At 41.1% G+C, this 15,813-nt stretch overlaps 1 protein-coding gene across 1 annotated transcript in view; it reads left to right on the forward strand.

Moving 5' to 3' along the window:
- LOC117258412 (cadherin-4-like) overlaps positions 1 to 15,813 on the forward strand; it is a 340,223-nt gene that overhangs the window by 266,777 nt on the left and 57,633 nt on the right. Inside the window, exons 6-8 of the mRNA XM_033629314.2 lie at positions 618 to 773; positions 8,412 to 8,556; positions 12,113 to 12,285. Coding sequence (XP_033485205.2) covers positions 618 to 773; positions 8,412 to 8,556; positions 12,113 to 12,285 — 474 coding nt within the window. The remainder of the gene's footprint in view (positions 1 to 617; positions 774 to 8,411; positions 8,557 to 12,112; positions 12,286 to 15,813) is intronic.

The raw sequence follows: 15,813 nt of genomic DNA on the forward strand, positions 1-15,813 counted from the left end.
TAGTTGCTTCCCTAATTACACAACAATTACGACCCCACTTTCCTACCTAATTGACACTTTTGTTCACAACCTGTCTGTATTCCCAGCTTGGCTCCAGCAAATCTTAATAAAATCTCTACCTGACTGTCAGTTAACAGTAAATATAGGTTGATTTCATTTCTCCCTCCCACCGAAATATTGAATTTAAATTTCTCTTTTGAAGCAGTCCAATTCTGCCAAACAGAATGCATAGCACTCCCTGCAGCAGCACTAATGGAATCCTTGAGTATGTGGTGGCTAGAAATGCCACACTGTGATGAATATGTGTGTGTGCGAGGGTGCGTGCCCCGCGTGTGTGTGTTTGTGTGCCTGTGCATGTTTCCAGTGAGTAATATGCAATATCAGATTTCTGAGGTTGTGTAAGGACAAAATTATTAAACTCCAAGGCCGTATATCACAAACTGGTCCTTGAATAATAAACACCCTGCAGTACATACTGTACCAATAGGTTTATGTTGGCTGTGGTGACTGTGTGTTTGAGTTTACTCAGTGCAAGAGGGGAGTAAAGTCACATTATGGGACTTCAATAAACACTTGATTGACCGATTGACTGTTGTTCTTTGTTTGTTGTGATGCAGATTCGTTCAGATCAGGATAAGGACATCTCCATCCGATACAGCATCACTGGGGTGGGAGCAGATCAGCCGCCCAATGAGGTGTTCAATATCGACCCGGTGCTTGGAAAGATGTTCGTCACCAAACCTCTTGATCGAGAACATCGCTCCTCTTACCATGTGAGTGTGTTTCCCTTTCTCTTTTCACACACACACACACACACACACACACGCACACACACAGAACAGCTCTGACCTTTGAAATAAACCCCACAAACATCATTATACTGCCAGTTAACCCTTTAGATAGAGAGACAGATACATACAAAAACACTCCTATATACAGGAATAGAGAAACACCTGACTAAAAACAGAAGTAACAGTCCAGGCACCAGAACTACTGTAAATTACTGTCACTATAATGAAGTATCTGCTAATGGACGCAGTGTGAGGTGGTTAACAGTGCAGGTATTGCAAATGGAGGGTGATTAAAAAGTAATTAAAACTTAAAACAAAGTGCGAACATGACTCATTAACCTTACATTTAACACATACGTCTTTATACGGCATCAATGTAGAGCTAAGTTCACACCACACGACTGTCAGAGTCGTCAGACTGATTGTACTGTTCACACTACACAACTTACCAACTTGTAATTGGGAGTCTCAGAGTCACTACGGTTTTCACACTACTTGATAGAACTACGAGATTTTTCACCGGGAGGAATCCACATTTAGTATGATGACTCCCAACCAGGGGTCAGGGGGTGCTTAGTAGAAAATATCAAGGTCATCAAGTGACAAACATTCTGAGTTAGGCACTAGGCTAATAACTGACAGAAACATTGCGTCCACCTTCCATCTTCTCTTCCCCTCTGTCACTTTCTCTCAAACACACACACCATAGAAAGCTCCGCAGTGCCACTTGGCTCTGTCCTCAGCCAATACTCTCATTGGCTGTAGTTCACCCACAAAGTTCCCGTCAGGTCCAGATATTTAGTCTGCAAGATATCTGAGGACTCAAGTGACGACTTGCGGGCGCCGAGCTGATGTTGATTGGCCTCTGTTCTGGTTCATGTGTTGTTGTATCTTGCAGTATTTACTTTCCATAACTTCCAATATGCATAAGATAACAGACAGTTGTTTTACATTTGATTTATTCTTCCCATACCACATTATGAAAAACAAATCAGCTTTAGAAATTCTTTAAATTATTTAATTATTTAAATCCATCCTATAAAATTTACATAACAATATTGCATTACATTGTTACATTAAACAGGAGCACACTGTAAGATGGCAAGTAGAAACATTTCCTTGAAGAGTTGTGTGTGTGTGTGTGTGTGTGTGATCACGGTGAGGAACAATTAGATGTTTAGCGTACACTGGTTATGGAATGAATGATAGAATTACCAATTAGCACCTTTTCACTCACATAGATGCAGCAGCTTTATGTGCAGAGCATCTGGATCAAGTGAAGTATAAGTCAGAGAATGTGTTAATTAATCATTAAGCTCCAAGTTTTAAACTGCTGTGCCAGTAACAGTGGCAAGTAGAGAGGAAGAAATTGGCTCAGCGAGTGGCAAGATGTGAATACAACATGTTGGCATATACTCGTATTTGCCGTCTTTCTGAAAATGACAAGAAAAGATCAATGTCATTCTTACTTAGGGAACTCTGCTTTCTTTCCAAGATTAAAATGAAAAGATACCACTCTCATGTTTGTGCGCTAAATATGAAGCTACACCCAGCAGCTGCTAGTTTAGCTTAGCTTAAAGACTGGAACCAGGGGGAAACAGCTAGCCTGGCACTGTCCAGAGTTTAAAAATTCTGCCTTTTAGGCCCTCAAAATATTACTGATTAACATCTATTTTTTTCCATCCATAAATAAGCAACGACAAGTTGAGATTTAATGAGTTATGTGCTGTCACTATTTCGGTGACTTAAGCCCAGTTTCCACCAAACACTTTCGGTATGGTACTTTTGGAACCAACAATAACCCTTCAGACATGGTACCTACGCCCTAGTGTTTCCACCACAAACAGAACTCTTAAATATGGGTGGGGTTGATGCCACTCACTGCTTCGTCCAGCACTCACTGTATTTCCTCATTATCAGTAACACAGATGGAAGTCTGCACCTCGTTTATTGTCCACAGAACAGGCTGCACGCTGACATTTTCAGAACAAAATCAAACAGGCTGCAGTGAGAGTCTCTCTCCATGGGATATTTAAGAATAGTGGGTTTGGGCGTTTAGTCTTTCTCAGGCAAGCTCAGGGGTTTAGTGTTGCTGGAGCCCACAGGAACTATGCTCCGCAGTAATGGTCAAAGTTGTCACAGTGATATTTAAGGTGTGTTGACTGATTCATATCATCAACTCATGCATTGAGTAACATTACAAGTTAATGTTCCACCTTAAAAGTCCCCAGCAGTCGACCCAGTGAATTAAATTATTTTTTCTCCGACTCCAGCTGCTGCAAGAGGCAGCAAAACATCCTTTCATTTTATAGTAACAGTTTACTAATAAAACTCTCCACAGTATAAACATTGGCTACATGAGCCTCAAAACCAGCCACAACTCAGCCCTGAGCAGAGTGACCATCTGTTATTGACCAATCAACAGACTGCAGTGTTCACAGCTCCACCTTTTAGTACCAGATCTGTGTGCTAGGTACCCCAACAGAGGGGGGGGGACCAAAAATGGGGACGGTACAGAACGGTTCTGTGGTACCATCCACAACTTTTCACACTGGAAACAGGAAAAAAAAGTGTACTGAACTGAACCATACTGCTCCATGGAAACAAGGCTTTACTAAGGCCTTGTTGTCTCACACACACACACACACACACACGTATAACCAGGTAAAAGCATACACAGTACCTTTTATATTACATTTTTTAAGTTAATTCAATCATGTAATATAATTATACTTCACGGAAAACATTGACCAGATGTCCACATTTTTGAGGAACAAAGCTTTGTAATATGTTTCTAACATCCCATTTAATTACATCAAATAACTTGAAGAAACTGAAATATTTAAACTTTTTTTCCCCAGGGTCTCAGGAGGCTATTAATGTGCCCCTGATAAAGACCTCCTGCACTGTTGCAGCCAGCAGTAGAGGACTAGCTGGAGAGCTGGAAGAGCATGTAAACTGAACAACTGGCCTGTCTCTTTCCTAAGTTCAAAATGAAACCTCCAAAGCTGACACACACTGTATATTGTTTGTTCAGCTGGTACATAAACAGTCATGTAAAACCATCCTCGGCCCAGTGCAGCATGCATGACCATCTTCGTTTCATCCATGCTGTGCTGCTCCAAAACCAAATTAGACAGGACACCTGTCCCGGCGCTACCTCATTTAAATCAAACTTCCAACAGCGCCTCTTGTCTCACCTTTGTGTTTTGCATGCTGGTCAAGGCATGGAAATATCAAACAGTTGGACAAAGTGCAATTAAAGTTTAGGAAAGTCCTAACTTGTCGTATTGCTGACTAAGCTAGTCTTTCCGCTAGTCTTTTGGAAGGAGAGCCCCCGAGGCTTTGATGTATTGAGCAACCACACTGGGTTCATCACTTTAAGTTTCTGTCTCTAGTTTTCTCAGACTCTGTAGCTGCCACTATCCTTGTATTCACATGGGAACCTCGTCTTGACTTACAGTCCTGGTGAGCTGGCAAGCCCAACCTTTCAGTGGGGGCCGAGCAGATTTATACCTGGGAGAAAGTCCAATCAATGAGGTGATTTGTTAAGAAAGGCGGAAGCTCGCTAAAGGCTGCTTAAGTTAAACTCCGTGTTTGTTGTAGAGGAAAAGTGTTTGTTGGTGTGGAATACAAATGGCAGGGAGAAACCAGATGAGACAAGGTAAAGGTGTACGTGCAAACAAATGAAGAAAAGTGTTGAACTTCGATTAAAGGCCTCTCACACTAGTTGCTGTAAGAGCATCAGGGAGGCAATTAAACAGGATTGTATAAAACATCAGCGTCCTCAATCTCAAGATTTTATTTACTGAGCAGTGTCATCCTGCAAAACTGCAACACACACACAAAGTTAGAATTTGACTTTGTGCTCCTTCTTTTGTTTACTTCATATTTCATGCAAGGACGGAACAAAGTTACGGTCTACTTCTTTTTATTTCAAAAGAATGAGCAGTCTGAAATTCAAACCCAGCCATGCAACAAGATGCATTCTTATGAGGGAGAAAAAACCGTGGAGCTTCTGGTTCTGCTGTTATCTTTATCAGGATGCTGCCTCTTTGCCAAATGCAGAGCGCTGCCTGGTATGGTCTGTTTTCTCTCCCTGCCTTTCAAGATAATAACTTTAATGTGGACCCAGAATTACATTTTGCCTTCTTTAAACATGGCGGTAATCTCTGACTCTCGCTGTTATTGAATTAGGGTGTGGGTGCATGCGGGATGGAGGGATGAGGGTGGGTAGAGATAAGGGGCCTGGCTCCTAGCCTGTTACAGCACAGCGAGATGGGAGATGCGATGGCAGTGCGCGGATATTGGGTGCAGGACAGATCAGACAATGCAGTGGAAAAAGTAAAGTCAAATTAACCTCGGGGGGACCCGAAGACGCAATTTTGGTGGAGGTGCAGACGTGGGAGCAGACGGTGGAGAGGAGAGGATGGGCAGCAGTGGAGGGGATCTTCACCTCTCCGAGGAGAAGGGGCCTATGGAGAGGGCAATTTATTCTATTTCTTGTCACAACAAGCCTTGAGGCTATTTTACTTATCTGGCTCTCGTGCTCTTGCAGTGGCCAGGTAACTGTTTTTCCATCAGACATGCTCACATGTAAAGAGAACCATTTTCCATACAGGATGGAGAAAAAAAAGTGTTCATGTTACAGTTTCTCATCTTTCTTCTTTATCTGTTCCTTACATGTTTTCATTTTTCCTTCAGCCGCTTCCAATTCTGTCACTTTACCTTTCATCTTCCTTTACCTTTCCTTTAGATGAATATCCATAACATCAAATAGGTGGAGGGTCCTTCTCCTGAAATTGATTGCTGACATTTTACCTGAATAAATATTTACCCGCCTATGCTGTTAGGAGCAGGATGTAGATAGTATCAGAATTCTGCTTTTTCCCCTCCTTGTATGATATAAACTAAACATCCCCGGTGCTTTCAGCTGACAGGAATATCACTGAATAAGTCATGTTCAGAGATATAAACATTCCAGGGTACGGTGAAGTGAATCAAAACAGCTTTAGAGAGAACCAAGGAGTTCATTTTGAAATGCTTTTTCATTCTGTTAGTTTGACCTTCATGTATGGAGCGAAAAAAGAAACGTCAAGTATTTATTTAAACTCAATATTTCCCTGATAATTTCAGCTATTTTCTCTGCTCTCATTTTCATTCATTCAGCCCCCCCCCCCCCCCCCCCCTCTCCAGACTTCATAAGAGAGAAAGCAGTCAAGGCACATTTTACAGCGTGTATTGATTCCAGTAATAACTCCATGTCCAAACTTTGTGAGAAATCCTAGTTGGTGATTCCATTGATCTGAGCACAGCTGAGTTGAATTTGAGATGGGCTGACTGTGTTTGTGGAGTCAGAGGGAAGTGAAGAGATTTCAGAACTCTCTTTCAAACAAAACCAGACAGAGTGTTGGCCTGGGATCCAACACAGTGATCCTGAAACAGACACCTTGCCTTTATAACAGAGCCAGCTTCCAATAAAATAAGATGTTTCTTGTTTTGGTTTATGCTGAGATAAAAACTTCCAGGGACTAAGTGTAAAAAAGATAAGAAGTCTGGAGAAAGTGCATGATCGCAAAGGCTATGTCTCTGCAAGAAAAATATCCAGAATTTTACTGCTGACCCTACCACGTATTGTTGTGTAGGCTTAGGAAATCTTAATCTTAAACTGCTATACTGTATAATTCAATAATGCAGATTTTTATCAGCCCGTGTATTCATGAGCACAGTTAGATGACAAATTCAGAAAACAGTGCAGAGGTGTTTTTCTGTTTGGCTTTAGAGGTTCTGTAGAAGTAGTCATCTTGAAGTATAAGAAAACTTTCAGTTTGTTGGTGTTTTATTTATGTTGCTTCTCCCTTTCTTTTGTCCACTCCTGTGAGCAGAGATAGTTGGGAATACACTGAGAGGATGAGGGCGTCTATCCCAGGAGTGATATAAAGAATTGATATTTAAACATGCCAACAACTATTAAAAGATGTTTGCGTATTTAAATCTCTAGCCACTAGCCACAGCTACAGTAATTAAAATTAAACATAATGAATAAAGCATGCAAAGACTTTAAACTGAACTAAAGTCATCTGAAATAAAAGTTTTACTCACCAAATCAATATTTGTTTCAGGAACACTGACAACTTCACTGATACTCAGCTGCAGTTTTTTTAACCAGCCGCACTGGGGACAGTCGTGGCTAGAGGCATTATGTTTTCAGATTGTCTATCGATCTCATTCTCCTGAACTACTTGAGGGAGCTTCTTCAAATTTGGCACAAATGTCCACTTGGACTCAGTGATGAACTGATTAGAATTTGATGATTAAAGGTCACTGTGACCTCACATCTTTCCAATTCCAGTGAACCTGATATCTCCGGAGCACCCGAAGGGAATTTCGTCAAATTTGGCACAAACATCCACTTAGACTCAAGAATGGGCTGATTAGAATTTGGTGGTCAAAGGCCAAGTTCACTGTGGCCTCACGGAACATGTTTTTGACCATAACTCAAGAATATATCTCCTAATTAAGACAAATTTTTACACAAATGTGTAATAGGATGAAATTTTATATCCTAAAGGTCCTAGGTCAGCTTCATTGTGACATCATGTTCTGCAAAAACACTCTTTTGGCCATTACCTGATGCCATAACTCACCAACAGTGGGGGAGACATTTATACCCTTTTCCATTGTCACTGTTGGCTGTGCCGAGTAACGTCATGCTGCACCGATTTTTGTTTCCATTGCCAGTTTAGACGCGCCATGCCATGCCAAGCAATGCCTGAGATGGACCTTCTCTGGAGAAAGTCATAAAGCCAGAGTACTTGTCCTTAAGCAGGTAGCTGTGACATCTTGCCAACTGCAGCCAACCCTCGTCTGTGCTGGGCTGATGGCACAAACCAAGCTAAGTCAGCCCATGACTGTCGAAAAGGGGTATTGGTCAGATACTGAATTGGTGACACTAATTTTGGTTGTCCACCTTGAAACTGTGCTGATTGTAAAGATCTTGTGTGCTGCCAGGTTGCAGACATGTTTGGAGCATTCAAGTTTTAGAATTTGTTGCTTCATTGCGGCAAAATCAATATTTGAAGCATCGTCAACTGTCTTGGCTACATATGAGTCTTAACAGAAGTGCATGTAAACTACAACTTGACTGGTTGGCAGAGGCAAACAACCAAGAGGCGATAATTCTAGATCATTAGAGTCATAAAATTACACACCTTTCACCTGTTAATGAAAACACACATTTCATGATGTCTCTTCCACAAAACACATGCAGAGGAAGCTGATTACTGTCTGTAGACATTGCCTGTCAGGTCTGACAAACGCAAACTGTACAAGGCAGAAACAAAAAGAGGATTTTGAAAAGCAGGAGGGATGACCACCTTCAGTGGAAATTACACCCTTGATGTAAATAAATGTTGCTAGATGGATAGACCTTTGTTCATTCCATGAGAAATTATTTTTTTCATCCATCAACCATCAAATGTTTACCCTAAATAATTTCCTTCCTAAAACCAATACAAGCACTCATCGCAGACTCATCATACATTATTTATCAGTTCATTACTTCCTGCGCCCATAATGGTTATAATCTAACCTCATTTCTTGTGTTTTTGTGTCTCCCAGCTGCGAGCCCACGCCGTGGACATGAATGGGAACCAGGTTGAGAACCCCATCGATCTGTACATCTTCGTCATCGACATGAACGACAACAGACCCGAGTTCAAAAACCAGGTCTACAATGGCTCTGTGGATGAAGGCTCCAAACCAGGTAATGGAGCATGGATGGATGGATGAAGGAAGAAGTAAAGTGTAAAGCAGGAGTTATTGCAGGAGAGAAGCATTCATTAAGAAAGATTAAAGAAATGTGACAAGGGGTGACATGTTTGGATATGGGTGGACGGAGGAAGAGCGACTAGTATATCAGGAGAGAGTGGTGTCGTTAAAAGTGTGACAAAACCAGTGAATCTTTGACGCAACAGAGAATTTTCTATTCCCCTTGATTTAGCAGACAGACGGAGAATCTGTCTCCTACAGTGGCTTTTCATTTAGCCGACTGCAGCAGCGGCCATAAACCAAAGAGGGTGCTAAGGCTGGAGAGGAGATTGAGGATTAAATGTACCACGCTGTAGCACCACTGGGTCATTTTATGTCTAACCTCAGAGCGGAAGAATCACGGAGATGAGCTCTCTGTGTGCATGCGTGTGTGTGTGAGCCTGATGAGCCAGAGTTTATTGCACCAGAGGTGATCTCAAGAGGTGTCCAGGCTCTCATTTCCTTTTCTTTCTGAGTTTCTTCTTTTTTTTCTCTCGCCGCTGCTGTCCCCTCCCCCCTCAGCCCGGTCCCACACAGCAGACAAGTCTCTGTGGCATGCATGACATTCAGCTGAACAATAATCATAAAAAAGGAGAGTTTTAGAGTTTAGAGCTCCAGTGGTTTCAATGGAAGGCCAATTACAGACTTGAATTAGTTTGCAAATTAAAGAGTCATTATGGGGACCTAATCCTGTCAGGCACAGCTTAGGACGCCTGTACAAAGGGTCCACATTAAACCCCCTAAGAGTGCAGCTTAATGAAATTACCCCGGCGATGTGTGACACATTGTGATTCTTCATCTCCGTCTCTCTATCCCCCCCATCTCTAAAAAAAAAAAAAAAAAAAAAATGATGGGTGGAGAAGTGAGAGTCACTCCACTTGGAATCAAACCAAATATGGAGTCTGTCCTCTATTTCTCTCTTTTCCTCTCCCTCCCTCTGTTCCTGTCGGCTTTTTTTTTTTTTTTTTTCTCGTCTCGCTGAGAGGCCTTTAGAGTGCTCCCTGTGGCCGAGTCATTGACAAATGTTGCTTTGAAATGTAATGAAGTTTGAAATGGGAGCTGCGGTTACAATTATCCTCGGACAGGGGCTGTCACTGGCATGATATCACTATCTCTGGCAATTAGAATCGGCTGCGAGAGAGGGAGAGCAAGAGGGAGAGGGAGATGGAGAGATTGGGTGACAGGCAGTGATCCCACAGAGTTATATGAGTGTGTGGAGGCAGCAAACAAGTGGTGCATTCATGGAAGGATAGTGGCTTATTCTCTCCAACAGAACTCAGTCTGCATATACTTTGTCTGTGCCTACTTGTGCTTGTAGGCGGCGTGATTATTATTTACAGAACAGGTTTCAAACAGTTCAATCAATGTAAGCAGGTTTTATCAAACGTCTAGACAGTTTATTAGCTTGTTTTCATGTGCATAGTAATCAGTATCAGAGTAATGTGATTAGCAATTCTGTCATCAGAATCTAAGTACAAGAGCCTTCCATTTTGGTCAGTGTAAAAGAAATGAATATAGCACAATATATGTGCAGCATGTTAAATGTCTCCTGTAAATGCAAAATATGATGTGTTATGTGGCCATAAAATCAGATCACAATTACATCTGCGCATATCAGGGCCTGCAGTGCTTGGAGTTATTCTATTCACTGAACAGGTGTGCAACATTTCTCTGCCGCTGGCATGAATATGTAAAGATCAATTATAGCAAGTGTTATCAAATTGTTATGGAACATCCAAGTTGTTTCATTGGCCGTGTTTATGTGCACATGAACCAATATCAGTGTGATTATTACCGATACTGTATCAGTTATTGTTATCTGTTTGCAGGGTGGTTGATTAAGCAGAGTAGTATATCATGTGCAGAGCATTTTGCACGTTCCCAGCTGGTGGGTTGCGGTCCAAAAGTGGGTCGTGGGTCCATTCTGAATGGACCGCGTGTGACTTGCAAACAAAAAACGAGTCAAGTTTGCAAAGAACACACTTATTTTTGAAGTGCAGTAAATGTCCAGCATAGAGCTTTTATTTTGAAGTGCCATTTCCTGATGTAGAGTGACAAATGGACAAGTTTTTGACAGAGATGGCAAACTAGCTTGATGACATGGCCAAAGGCAAGTATGAGGCTGAATGTATTAAACTGCGGACCTTGAACTAATGACTAAGGAGAAATCTGGACCCTGTGGCTGGACCAGTTGGGAACCACTGCTTTAAATTATCCAATAAAAAACACAGTAGCACAAAAGGATTAAACTTTACAAAGTGAGTCATTTATATGGAGTAACAGTCATATTTCGTAGCTATTATCATTACTGTCTGCCGTGCATCTCTCTCTTGGTCTCTCTCTGTCTCTCCCTCTCTTTATGTATAATTGTGTCATATGGATTACTGCAAATTTATTATGTTGATCTGTTCTGTACGACATCTATTGCACATCTGTCCGTCCTGGAAGAGAGATCCCTCTTCATTTGCTCTTTCTGAGGTTTCTACCATTTTTTTTCCATTAAAGGTTTTTTGGGGGAGTTTTTCCTCATCTGCTGTGAGAGTCCAAGGACAGAGGGATGTCATATGCTTTAAAGCCCTCTGTGATTTGTGATATTGGGCTTTATAGATAAAATTGAATGGAATATGTTTATAAAAATTAAAGTGAGACTACAGCCCAGGGATGTTCAATTTGCTTTGTGTGGGGGCTGCTTTTACAACATGACAGGAGGCTAGGGGCCAATTAATAAACAAACATCAGTAACTGATATAGAAATAACAAGCCTGGACCTCTGTTGGGGGGCTGGATGATCCTTTCTGAACTTTTTTGGTAAACAACCTCTATTTTGATGCTTCCTTATGCACTTTGGCACCTTATTTATACTTTGAATACAAAAAAAATCCCAGCATGAATTAGTTTATTTACTTTGTGAATAAATAAAATGGTCAGTGGGTCACCCGGCACTATCTTCTTAATTTCTTTTTGAAAGCTTGTTCAAGGTGGTAATGTTGTGCCAATGTCTGCCTTTCGTTCTGTATAAAACGTATAAACACGGCATTGGGGGGGCATTGTTGTTCTGCCGTTAAGCTGGCAGCTTGAGGTAGCAGCAGAGCCGAATTAACATTTGCGTAAAATGGGGGAACTGTCTTACTAGAAGCTGACGCTGTTGTGTTATGTCACACCTCTTTTAAGTCCGGAACACCAGCATCAGCAGCATCTTAAATAAGTTTCATGTAAGAACTCTGTTCTTTCCAACCATATCACTGTGCAGAAGGAAGAGTGCATCTACTCATGAACAGGAGTCTCATGACAGTATGAGATGTTAACATTAATGGCGTTCTCCTCAGCTGAGGTGTGATGTTAGGTAGTTCAGTGGTGTTTTGTGAGTTAGCAGTAGATGCACGCAATTTAAGTCTAAAATTAATCTATTCATACATATTTTATTGGAAATTGAAGGTGACTCACTTCCATTTTTCTCTTTTAGTATGTGGCTGCTTGAACATGTGCGCTGACAAATGTTCTTTCTTCACCAGGAACATATGTGATGCATGTGTCAGCGTTCGACGGTGACGACAACACCACGGCTAACGGAATGGTGCGCTATCGAATCCTGTCCCAGACGCCACACAGTCCCATCCCCAACATGTTCACCATCAACAGCGAGACTGGAGATATTGTGACCGTGGCACCTGGCCTCGATCGAGAGGTTGGTCTTCTCTGTCCCAAAGCATTCACACAGTTGTAATGTTTTACTGTGACAAAAATCATTTATCAATCAAATCAAATTGCAAAATGAAGCACAACAATCGACACAAAGAATGATTGTACCATACTTTAAGTCATTGTAATCTGTGAATGCTTGAGGAGTGTCGACACAGTCTGAATTAACTACAGCTGGCCAGATGATTCACCTTTGTTGTTGTGTGTGGAGCACAGTTCCTAACAGCATTGTTTACTCTGATGACACTCTGAGATGCGACTTACAAATGTTGTCACGCCATTTGTCAACACGCGCACACACGCTCATCTTTTTTTTTTACAGTAAATTGCCTTCTTCTGCGGTCACCTTGTTTATGGAGCTATAAAAGTTGTGACAAGATCCAAATGTGTTTATTCTTGCGACATGGATGTGCCAGTGACAACTCTGCAAAGAAATCTCCGAGACGGATCATCCTACCAAACTGTCACCGGTGACAGACCTATTAACAACACATCACGCTGCAGTGGGCTGCTCACGTTGTGTTGTGTGTCAGTGTGTGTGTGTGTGTGTGTGTGTGTGTGTGTGTGTGTGTTTGTGTGGTAAAGATAAAGTGGAAATATCTGAGATAGAATGCCCTTGACACCTGTCAGACAAACACAAAAGCCCATATAATCACATCTACACTCGATAAAACACAGGCAATTGAGGGGAAAAAAAAAAGAAAACTGAAGGGAGCTATAGAACAAAAACGGAGCTGGGCAGACGGGGTATTACAATGAGTTGGGAGGAAGTGAGTGTGAATTTGGCAATGAAATAGGGTGATGGAGACAGAGAGGCAAGATGAGACATGAGGGTGCCAGAGGGAGGGAGAGAGAGGTACAACATGGAGTAAAAATGTCTTAGCTGAACTGCTGCTTATTTTTACTCTGTTTTTTTTTTTGTATACTGCTAATCCAGCCAGTCACCCCTAATGTGGGATTAAACTCCAACCCCCACTATACACACACATGAAAACATGTTTGTACTACTATACTTGTGAAGACCCATAGAAACAGAATCCATCTCAAGCCCCTTAACTTTTTTAACTTCTATTTACTCAGGGTAGTATCATTGAGAGCTCTTTTTTTCACCGTCACTTCACACCTGGAAGATTCCCAAGTACAACTTTAATGTGATCTGTTCACCATTGAGCAGCTCCACTGGAGCAGATTTGGGTGTAGTGCCTTGCTCAGAGGCACTTCAGTAGTGGTAGTGAGGGAGGATCAAATGCTGCTTTTGTACTTTCACTAACCAAATGTAGACCCCATACAAAGTACCTCCTCGGGGCACCCGCTAGCTCACCTGGTAGAGAGGGTGCCCAATGCACAAAGGCTATGTCCTTGCCACAACAGCCGCAGGCTCGACTCTCCTGCCCTTTGCTGCATGTCATCCCCTCTCCATCCCCCCGGTTCACGCTTGACTTTCCTATCTAATAAAGGAAAAAATGCCCCCAAAAAAAATTCTTAAAAAAAGAAAGTCCCTCCCCTCCCACTGGACCACCATGGAAGCTTATTTCAAAACAAATATGTGCAGTACTCAGTACTTTTTTATTCCTTTTGAATTGTGCCATGAATTACAGTATGATGTTTGTCAGTTTAAAAGATAATTTTGAAGTATAAGACTGTGAAAATACTTAATTAGAAAGACCACGCAAGTTAGTAGGCTACATTACAGCTTTCTCTGGCTAAAGCTGCAATGCCTCTGTGTTTTGTACAGGGATGTACTGACATTAGCAACAAGATTTGCTGTTACTCCCACTTCAAGGCTAATATAAAGACCAGAAGTTTCTGGATAAAACACATCATGTTTAGATAAAGTTACATTTCTGCGTAGAACTCACATAAATTACACAGCTGGCCACCTATGGTGTAGTTGGCATATCGTGCAGGATGAGAGATGTAGTTTCACTGAGCAGTTACGGAAAACTTAATAGTACTTCAACACAAGGTTATTGTAGTTAACTAAAACTATACCAAAAACTAAAAGTAGATGTGAAAAAAATTAATTAACTGAATTAAAAATAGAAACTAGACTTAAGAAAAAAAAATCAATTGAAACAATGTTTTGTACTTACAAAACTAACTATGATAAAATAAAATAAATGAAAAGGAAATATCTCTATATTGGTCAAATTTGTTAATACAGCAAGCAAGTGGAGGCATTGGTGCATATGTTTATTGAGAGTGGGATGTCTACATGACTGTGATTCAGTTTTCTTCACACAGTATGTATTGTAACGCCTATTCTGACTTCTAAAGTCTTGCCCCTGAAATATATCCCACATATTATAAAAGAAAAAAACAACAACTAATACTGAAACTAATAAAAACTCAACTAAAACTAAACATTTTTAAACATGAAAAACCAAACTAAAAGGACGAAACCCACTCTGGAAACTACCTGAAACTAAACTGAATTGAAAACAGAAATTAAAAACAAAATTAAAACGAATAGAAAATACAAAACTATAATAACTCTGCTACGACAAACAGCTACTTTCTTGATTTGCAAAGTTCTGTTTTAAATTGACAAACATCATACGTGTAATTCATGTCATAGTTCAAACTGGAACAAAAATTATTTGTCACTTACTGTTGATTACTGCACGTTTTTCTGAAATAAGGTCCCATGAGAGAGATTTGGGGGGGGGGGGACTTTGCCTCTCTGTGTTTACCTGGCATTGATATGATTAATATGCAATCAACACTGAGATATCTTATCTCGGTAAGGATTAATACATTTCACCGCGAGTAGTTTGGAAACAGTTGATAAGATGATCAACAGAATAATATCTGAGGATAATCTGCTTTTTTCTGTTTTACAGTATGTCATTATAAATGAGATATCTGCATTAGATTGTTGCTCAGACAAAGTATTATGAAAATGTCACCTTGGCTTCAGGAACTTTGGCCTCTCCTTGTCCACAAGTAGCTGTGTCCTTGGGTAATACACTGGACCAGCGGTGTGTGTGAATGAGTGAATGGGAATCCAGTTGTAAAACGCTTTGTCCCTTCAGGTAGAAAAGCACCATGTAAGTGCAGTCCATTTACCATTTACCTTGGCAAAGGAACAATTAGTTAACCCCACAGAGCAGCATTGCCTCCCTTGACCTGGGATGAGCCATGTTTGGGGACAAATCTGCCAGCTCTGCCTGTCTAATTTGATATCATGTGATAACAAGGGCAGAGTTGAGTAACCAAGAACTTTTGGTAATACTAGGTGTAAAGGCAAAGGTCCATTGTCACATGATGTTATCCAAATAATATATTCACATGTTATATTAATACCAGGTCTTTGGGCCCTTTAGCCTAGAGATGCACCGATCCAGCTTTTTCAGTTTCGATCCTGATCTCGATCCCGATGCTGTGGCTTTGAGTATCAGCTGATACCTGATACCGATCCGATACCATGGTTGACCTAAAAAGCTATATACCTTTACATGTAGAACAGAAAGCGGCATCAGGCACTGATGACTACACAGTTCTTTCCTAAGAT

Source organism: Epinephelus lanceolatus, chromosome 8, assembly GCF_041903045.1.
Source record: "Epinephelus lanceolatus isolate andai-2023 chromosome 8, ASM4190304v1, whole genome shotgun sequence".
NCBI lineage: Eukaryota > Metazoa > Chordata > Actinopteri > Perciformes > Serranidae > Epinephelus > Epinephelus lanceolatus.